At 44.4% G+C, this 9,905-nt stretch overlaps 1 protein-coding gene across 1 annotated transcript; it reads right to left on the bottom strand.

The window, feature by feature from the left end:
- Positions 1–312: 312 nt before the first annotated feature.
- Positions 313–9,861, bottom strand: pofut2 (protein O-fucosyltransferase 2). Its single transcript, XM_007890637.2, has 9 exons — positions 9,691–9,861; positions 8,146–8,396; positions 7,156–7,300; positions 6,361–6,471; positions 5,266–5,332; positions 5,017–5,142; positions 4,327–4,507; positions 2,379–2,502; positions 313–1,572 (listed from the first exon to the last, which is right to left on the bottom strand). The coding sequence occupies exons 1-9, from the start codon at positions 9,828–9,830 to the stop codon at positions 1,419–1,421; spliced, it is 1,299 nt and encodes a 432-aa protein (XP_007888828.1). The 5' UTR covers positions 9,831–9,861; the 3' UTR covers positions 313–1,418.
- Positions 9,862–9,905: the final 44 nt, after the last annotated feature.

Genomic DNA, 9,905 nt, shown 5'->3' with positions numbered 1-9,905 from the left:
TTGAGGAGTTCTGTAGCTCAGTGGTTAGAGCACTCGCCTTGCAAGCGAGACCTGGGTACGATTCCTGGCAGCGCGAAACCATGGCCAAATTTCCTAACTCCACATGCCTGATAATAATCCCTCAAGAAAAAAAATTAGTCACTTCAATCCACAAACGGGACACTGCTGTACGCAATTGGCTGCCGCGTTTCACCCACAAATATACAGTCAATTCATTTTACAGTATACTCTGTGAAGCGCTTTGAGGCGTCTGGAAAACATGAAGTCAAATGCAAGGATTATTAATATTTATTGAGTAACCAATTTTTTTCTAAGGATTTATTACTCCCAGAAAAGCAATCCACCAATCAACTAACAACTCGTATCTGAATAAAAGGATTGATCGTGGACTGAGGGCAGTTTGGGGAGGAGGGTGAAGAGAAAGTGATTATAATTCTACTGAATTCATCACTGCCCTAAATGGCAATTGCATTGAAACATTGCTGAACAAAACCACAAGGCGAGTGGTGAACTTTGACCTGAGCTCATTTCAGTTAAATTCCATCTAGTCTAAGAAATGGCAATAAAACTATCAAAATAAATGTTAAAGTAACTATCAGGCTCAGACTTAATTGTGTCTTATTATGCATAATTTACTGGAAAACCCAGAACTGGCACTTTGAAATTAGTTTCATTGTGAATGTAAGCAAACTGCGTTAGGCAGTCACTTTCTAATACTGTGCAACATGAAACACCAGCAAACTGGTGGCGGTAGATTTCAATACCAGGACTGCTCAACCCCACAGACCATGGTAATGTAGGCCAGGGGACTGGGCAGAACAAATGCCTCTTCAAAGGAGAGGGTAGGATTTTTTTTGAAGGGGGAGGGAATAGAAAGAGGCAAATGTGAAATGAATGTAGTGTTAGCAGAATGAACAGTGGTAGTTAAGAGCAGATCGCTGATGCTCATAAGTTGCTCTTCCAGCAACACAGATGAAAAGCGATGTGGTATTATATGCTGTGTCTCCCACTGGGGGCTCAGAGGTGATGTGATTTTGTTTGTAGAAGCACTGTGCGAGAATACATTATGGTGTTACACGCCTGTCATTTCAAACAAAAAGCAGAAATGTCCTGCACCTCACATGTCTCTCTCCCAAATGTCAGGAGAGGGGCGCAAGGGGGGAAAAAAAAGAGTGAGGTCCGAGAGGGTATCAAAATTTGTGGCGCAAAGCCTTTCTTTCCAGTGTCTTTGATTCTTTGCTGCTCAGTTCAGTTCATAACCATATTGTCACATTTAGAATTAAAGAATTGCCGTAAGAAATGGGCGCAGCAGGCTTGACAGCCAAAATGCCCCTCTCGTACGTTCTACACGCTGTTAAATCTGGATAACTTCACTCCCTTAAAGGTTGGCGATGGGTAGAAGTCCACACTCGGCCCTGTTAGTACACAATCTTCCAGTGTGTAGGCTGCTCGCATTCCGTCTCCTCATCACCACAAAACCTGTTGTAGGTGGTTTGGGGATCAAAGCCGAGAATCTCTCGCTCTTCGTGGATGCGGAATGAAAACGTTGACACAGACGTCCCCACAAAGTACCTGAAAAGTAAAGAGTTCATTACAGACCTGCTTAACCTGCACTGGCTGTGTGCTTTATTCTGCAGCTGCTCAGGTGTTACTAATGAACATGAATTAACAGCAAAAGCAAAACTCAGGAACACAGACTAAAGTGTCGCTTGCATTAGCCTGTGAACATTGTAAGTAGGAGCTGGAAGTTACGCTTGCTAATGAATGACATTGAGCGTTGCTCCCCTAAAGTGTAAAATATGATTTGCAGTTTTATTGACATTTAGGTGGATGTCATATCTGCACTGTAGGATAAGGGAATGATGGAGGAGGGGGGATTGTAACAAGTTTAACTTTGTTCTCAAGTTGATTACTAGATCAGTCATATTAATTAGAATGAATGGTGCCTAATTTCCAGCTTCGAAAAAGACCAGAAATAAACTTGGTCAGAAATATTTTAGATTATTTCGTATAGGTTTAGCTTCCTGCTTTCTTCATTGTACTAAAATTGGGGTTTCACTTTGGTTAGATGGTACCGTTATAGAGTAATTTCACAAGGTCATTTTAGTCAATAAATATTTGAAAACAGTTTAAGATGCCAGTATGACAACACAGAACACTTTACACTTAATAGCTGCTTTGAGAAATTGCCAAAACATATCATATTAAGGTGCCCATCTGGCTTTGCTGGATTCTGGGCGAGTGCTCTCCTAATGCTGTCCCTGGCTTTACTGCATTGGATTATGTGACAGTTTCCTCTACTGCAGCTCAGGTGTTACTCTACTGGATTCTGACTGACAGTGTCCATCTATTCCAGGAACGTGAAAGATTTCTCTGACCTGGCATGAGCACAGATCCACTGGTCAATGATCGCGACCCCCCCATCATTGTACAGCTCGAGCTCCTCTCGAGATGGCTCAAAACGAATCATTTCAGGGAGATGTTTCTTCAGCTCATCCAGCTCTAAAAGAGAAGAAACATCAATTTCAGTCAGTCAAGTCTCCAACAGAATGGGGGAAAAGAAGAGGTCACACATACGATTCCGCTTCCCTTGTAGTCAGAGGGCTTAGTTTGATTTAATACATTTATAATATAATCATCTTTGCATTTTACATAGTGCCTTATCACGTAATTGAGACGACTCAAAGCACTTCATAGAATATATTGTAAAGTGGATTGACTGTGTATTTTGTGAGTGAAGTACAGCAGCCAATTGCACACAAACAATCGTGGATTGAGTGACCAATTTTTTGTTTTGTTTTTGGTTAGATTATTACCATCGGAAAGCGATCTGCCAATCGACTAACAACCTACTTATTGCTAGATAAACAGAGTCATGTGGAGTAAGGAAACATGCCTGAGGTTTCACACTGCCTGGGTCCTCTCGCTTGCAAGACGAGTGCAATAACCACTACACTATGGGACTCCACAGGCTTTTACAGATTATGAGGCTGATCTAGTCTTTGATTTATGATTCATGTGATTCACCCTTCCTTGTTTTGTTCTCCCAAAAACAATGTCTACCATCAGACTCCCATCCCAAGTCTCTCTTTTGCTTCAAGTTTCTTCAAGATTTCTCTGCATTTGCCCCCTAACAGAGGTTAAGAATATCCCATGCTCAGCACTTCTGCGCAGCAATGTGGCTGGGATTAGGAGTGAGGGGTAATGTGTATCCCGCTGCTAATAAATAAATACAAAAAAAAGTGGCTCCTTTCCATTTCCCAACATCACTGTTGATATTGAACACTCACAAGCAAGATATGCACTGATCACACAGAGAAGCACACGGGGACCTCCTCGACAGACCAGGTGGTAAAGTCGCATCCCAGTGAAAATGAACCAGACAGATCTGGTAGCCGCAGGATTCAAACCTGTTCTGCTAGCTGAGCGCTTGGTGGACGTCCAACAGCATTGGGTTGCAAAGGAAGTCATCCTGATCGCAATTCAGCAGCCCCCGCTGGAAACTTAAGGCGAGAGGATGCTGGATGAGAATGACAACAGGCTTGGCAATGATGTGCACTGCTGCCTTTCTCTACCTCCACCCCCCCAACTCCAACATAATGAATTTCCACTTAGCCAACAAATCAACAACAAAATTACATCTGGAGGACTTCCCAAGGCACTGGACAGACAGAGTTTCGGACCTGAGCTGGGGATCGGGGAGGGTGAAGGGCAGAGTGCAAAGCAGAGAGATCGAAAGCACGGTCGAAGAGGAAGGTCTTGAAATGGGTCTTGAAGGAGGCAAGGGAGGGGGTGAGGTGGAGGGACTGTGGGATGGAGTTCCAGAGGGTGGGGGCAGAGTGGCAGAAGTCCCATCCGCCAATAGTGGGACGAGCGAGGTGGGGGACATGAAGCAGGCCAGAGCCCGCTGAGCAGAGGGAGCAAGCAGAATGGTAGAGGGTTAGGAGGTCGCAGAGGTAGGGGGAAGCAAGACCCTGGAGGGCTGTGAAGGTGAGGACCAGGATCTTGAACTGTATCCTCTGTGTGATGGGAAGCCAGTGGAGTCGGGTGAGGATGGGGTCGCAGAGCCTGGTGCGGGAGAGGACATGCGCTGCAGAGTTCTGGATGATCTGCAGATCATCTGCAGCCTGTGGAGGGAGAAATTGGGGAGAATGAAGCAAGGAGTTTGCATGGTCAAGCCTCGATGTAATGAAAGCATGTATGAGCCAAAGTAGTTAGTGATCCTGTGAAGCAGTACCTCCAGGTGAGGATGGATGAAATCTAGACAGCAGGATTTGATTGAACATGTATTGGCTGCTGGTCACTGCAAGGCCGTGGGATTATTACCATCTTCAGCTGCATCTGTTGCCACAAACACTCTATCCAGCTTCAGCTTTTCCAGGAGGTTGTGGATCGTCTCTACGGCCCCACTGATGGTGGACACATCTTTTCTGTGTCCCCAGATAAAGTCTTTCCTCCTTAGATGTACTCCCAAGTATGGGCCACCCCTTGCAATGCCCAGTTTTACCTGGAGCAGGAAGGACAACAACAAAAAGTTGCATTTATTTAGCACCTTTCAGATCGGGATGACAACCCACTATCCCTACTATTAAAAGTGGAATAATTTCAAGCAGGAGTAGACTCGGTCCATTTAACCACCAATCCAATTTTCCACAAGATGATATTCCTGTCTATTTCCTTGTTGACGCTCTTTATAGTTTCTTGTTCCACTATTTGTTCTGATAATCCGTTCTCCTCGCTGGTCTCCCCAGCTCCACCATTCACAAGATCCAGCTCATTCAAAACTCTGCCGCCCGGAGTGTGGAGTGAGAGGGGAGAAATTGAGAAGAGAGACAAGTGGGGTTGGTCTGGGACTGAACTGGTTCCAATGAGACACACGTGACAAAGCCACAGAAATCTAAACCATTGTCAATCCTGAGCACTAAGAAGTTGCTCAACGCTGCCCAAACAAAGGCCAAACAGGGTAGTTGTTGTCTCAGCTAGGCAAAGTATCATGAAATAATATTTCAAGCTCACCTTCATCTTTGTCCAATCCTCATTGTAAACGGTCTTATCTACTTCATCTGTAGAGTTGAGGTACTTTGCCCTGAATTCATCTCCGACCATACGGAGATGTTTAGCAAATACCATGCTTCTCCGAGCCTGCAGATACCAACCAGAGAGCACAAAGTACAAAGAATTAATTCCTAATCGCAGTGTGTTAGCAAACATTCTTTGGCTGGAAGCGTAATGTTTATAGGCTAATGCAAGCAATACAGTACTTACATCCCAGTAATCTTTCCCTGCATAATGGTCATGTAGCAGGTTTTCGCCTCTGTCCAACATCACAGACCTGCAAAACAATCAAAATGTCACCTTTCTATCTGAAACCTGTCAAAAGTGCTTGCAGGTGAACTGGGTAATATAAGAGGATTTCCACTCTGCCAAATACAAGTGGATTTGGAGAACGAAAAGAGAGAAAGTGAGAAAGAAAAAGCAGGTTATATAATAATAATCCTTGTATTTGATATAGCGCTTTACATGTCTTCCGAGATAGGTTTGCATCTATCAGGGGGAAACAGTCTTTGACGGTTAAGAATAAGCAGAAGGAATTGTGTGCAATTACCCCAATATAATTTGATATAGTGCCTCTCACTTTGGGAGGATGACCCAAAGCATTTCACAGGATAATAATAATCCTTGCATTGATATAACGCCTTATTATGTCGTTGAGACGTCTCAAAGAGCTTCACAGGATATACTGAAAAGTTTAGTGACTGATTTTGTGGGCGAAATGCAGCAGCCAATTGCGTACAACAGCGTCCCACAAACAGTCATGGATTGAGTGATCAAATTATTATATTTATTTTTGTATTTTGCTTTTAATATACTGCCACACACATGCAAACACACACACTCACATGTGCGCACCCACACCATCACCAGCCATTATCGTTACTATCAAGGATTAATTTACATTAATATAGCACCTTTCATGTTAGGAAGACGTCCCTAAGCACTTCACACAGGTGTGTTTCCTAGGGCATTTCCCCTTGATCCTTTCAAAGATTACATTACACAACTTGCATTTATATAGCGCCTCTCACCAGGGCAGTGTCCCAGAGCGCTCAACAGTGCCGGAGCACACCGCCGAGCCGGAGGTGAGAGGGAAGTGACTGTAGGCACGGTCAAATATGAAGGTCTTCAGGAGCGGCCTGAAGATGGGGAAGCAAGGGGCAAGGCGGAGGGATAGAGGAAGTGTTCCAGAGTTTCGGGATGTAGTGGCTGAAAGCGCAACCACCAATGGTCGAACAGAGGGCCCAAGGGACATACAGAAGACATGTAATGTGATTTTATACTGCCACAGTTGCTCTCACTCACTGTGCTGTTGTGTTTTCCAGAAGGACAGGTACCACGATGGAAGCTGAACCTTGGACAGATAGACAAGCCACACTGAGTCCCCGCGTCTCCTTGTAACCCCAGAACCAACCCCTACCACAAAATCAAACACAAAAAAATTTATATGATTACTTGTAGTTGATATAACAACCTTTCATGTCAAAATGTCTGGAGTTCTTTGCTCAGTAAGTTACTTTGAAGTGCAGTAACTTATACAGGGAAATGCTGCAGCTAATCTTCACCAGCAATGTCTCAGACAGCAAGCAACAAGATGAATGACAAATTAATGTACTTTAATTATGATAAAAGGGAAATATTAACCAGGACTTTGAAACCCACTGCTCTTCCAAATAGAAATGGCACCTTTAACTTTCAGCGAGAGCAGCCAGACGCGAGCTCAGTTTAAAGTCTCATCCAAAATATACAGTACCTCCAGCAACAGCGAGCTCACCACTGCTGCACTGGAAGTGACCAGTCCTGAAGTGGAGCTTGAACCCACAAGTTTCTAATCCAGAGGTGAGCATGCTACCAACTGAGCCAAGCTGACGGATTCTGCCTTTTGTGCTTCCCATTTGTACTTTGTAGTTTCCAAGGACTGATCTTCACGTAGCTGCAGGTTTATTTCCTGCCACAGTTTGTAAACTACAAAACAAAATCTGATCACTTCCAGAAAGCAAGCTCCAATGCAAAATTATCTTTTGGTTGATTCTCTCTGATCTGCAGTAAATTTGTTAGGCAAGAGCATCTGATTTGAGCTTGCAGACTAGGGGAAAATACCTGTAAAATCCTTGCTTATCGTTCTTATACTCAAGGCCATCGATGCACGGTCGCTCGTCAATTTTCTCTTCCCAGCGGCCTTCCGTCCAACCCTCTGCATACCCTTGGAGAACATAGATCTGCTCTATGAACGGGCCACCGGACTCTAGGAGAAAAATATAACAATAATAAACCTTGCATTCGATATAGCACCTTATCACGTCTTTGAGATGTCTCAAAGCGCTTCACAGAATATACCATAAAGCGAACTGACTTTTTTTAAGGAATTATTACCCCTGGAAAAGCGATCTGCTAATCGATTAACAACCGGGTTGCTACTTATTGCTTGATAAACAGAGGCTTGTGGAGTAAGGAAGCTTGCCCAACATTTCACCCTGCCAGGAATCAAACCCAAGTCCTCTCGCTTGCGAGGCAAGTGCTCTAACCACTGAGCTGTAGGACTCCATATAAACAGCAACAGCAGGTTGCACGCAACATGCACATATCCTACCAGAAACCTGATTACATCCTGTGTAAAACATCCACAGAGGACAAGACAGCATACACACTCTTGCTGATTTGAACACTTAACAGTTAAAATGTGAAACTGCCCAGATCCCATTTGGAAAGTGTTTCCCTCAATTTTCTCCACTCTTCTTCACATGTGATCTTGGACAGCAGGTGTCTGCAAACACATTGACCATTACATTGATTTGAACACTTAACAGTTAAAATATGAAACTGCCCAGATCCTGTCCTTCCTTAGAAGTACTTTCTACCATTGGTTACTAGACAACATATAGGATTGGGAATAGTATGCACCTTAACCCAATAAAAACAAGTCCAATTTTAGTGCCCACACTCAGTTGCTATCAGTAAACCAGGGATCAGAACTGGGATCTCCCTGGTCTTTCACATAAGCAACACATTGCTTAAAATCACTTTGAATCATTTGTCCTGTGTCCACAAGCAAACAATTGGTGCCAGGTTAAGGGCAGTTTGTGAAGTTACCTGAAATGTACTGCTCATATTCAATGACAGGAACATTCTTATTTAGGCTGGGCACATCAAAAAATGCAGCCCAAACAATGCGGACTTGTTCAAGGTTTGGGCTCTGCCAATGGTAAAGATGCCCCCAAGGAGGAAGCACCAAAACCCAGTCTTCATTCTTTAGCAGTGTCTTCATCAAGGATGCCATCCGGAGATAGACATCTCTCCGAAGGTTGAATCCCTCTGGTGGATTCACATCATACAATAAATACCTAAAGAGAAAGATAATTCTGTGACATCCTGCATTTTAGGTGCTTTTTGTTCTGGAATCTTTTTGCAATACCCTATCCCCAATACCCTGCTCCTCCAAGTCCTGATAATGAGCTAAGTTGGCTGATCCATCATCGACAGTGCTTTGGACTACTCTGGACTTGCCTGGCTCAGGACCTGGACTACGAAGCATTACATCGATCTTGATATTCGATTGTTAGGCACATTCACCTTGGAATCAGATCAGCCCAAAAGAGACGCAAGACAGAGACAGAAGTAAGAGCCACTTAACTCTCCCTCCCCCCAGACCCTGGAAGAAAGCAGGTCTTTAGACAATTGCAAGTTTGAGCCCTCGCTAACTGGACAGGGGGCAACAGGAGCTTTATTTGAGCCAGTTAATGAGCAACAAAACTCATCATGAAATGGGTGAGAGTACTGCCATCATCTAGCCCAAAGTCCAGAAACTCACACCTATCCTTCGTACGAATAGTTCCATTAATTGGATGTGCAGAGCTTCAGCAACAGCTCCTTATCTCTCTGCACAACAATTAAGGTAGATACCAAGTCCATCCTTGGATAAAGTATTTATGTTATTGCTCTATATACTCCCCAATGTAAAATAATACTAATTATCCTTGCATTTGATATAGTGCTTTTCACGTCTTCTGGACGTCACAAAGCGCTTCACAGAAATAGACTGTAAAGGGAATTGACTGTACATTTGTGGGTGAAATGCAGCAGCCAATTGCGCGCAGCAGTGTCCCACAAACAGTCGTGGATTGATTTATTATCGTTTTTTTTCTTGAGGGATTATTATCAGGAGTGTGGAGTAAGGAAACTTGCCCAAGGTTTCGCCCTAACGGGAATCGAACCCAGGTCTCGCGCTTGCGAGGCGAGTGCTCTAACCACTGAGCTACGGACTCCACAGTCCACAAAATAGTAATTACTCTATCCTCTCTCTATGAACAGTAGTAATATTACTCTATCCTCCCCATCTACTATAGCCTGACACTATCCTCCCGAGTATAGTGATATTACTGTACCCGCGCCCTGTATACAGCGATATTACTTTATTCTCTGTATAGTAATAATATTACTCTTTCCTCCCCTGTATACAGTAATAATATTACTCTTTCCTCCCCTGTATACAGTAATAATACTGTTTCCTCTCCCGTGTACAGTAACAATGACTAGCCTCTCCCTGTGCACAGTAGTGATATTATTCTATCACTAATACTCTAACACTATTACTCTCTGTGGCTGTACAGTACGGATATTAGTACTGGAGCTCAGTACCTGCGCTGTTTGGCCGCTGCCACGTCGGCGCTGGGAGTCTGCCCGGGGTCGAAGGCGCCGCCGTCCGCCGCGGCCCGAGCCAAAGGCGTCACGACGAGCCCCAGGAGCAACAGCAGCGGGAACCGGGGAGACCCGGTCATCCCGGCGGCCTGAGCCCGAGCCCGAGCCCGAGCCGCGGCCCCGAGACTGGTGCAGCAGCAAACGGGAGCCGTGCG

Source organism: Callorhinchus milii, unplaced genomic scaffold (assembly GCF_018977255.1).
Source record: "Callorhinchus milii isolate IMCB2004 unplaced genomic scaffold, IMCB_Cmil_1.0 Scaffold6, whole genome shotgun sequence".
In the NCBI taxonomy this organism is placed as follows: domain Eukaryota; kingdom Metazoa; phylum Chordata; class Chondrichthyes; order Chimaeriformes; family Callorhinchidae; genus Callorhinchus; species Callorhinchus milii.
The sequence above is the reverse complement of the archived record's forward strand: the minus strand, read 5'-3'. Positions and strand labels throughout refer to the sequence as shown.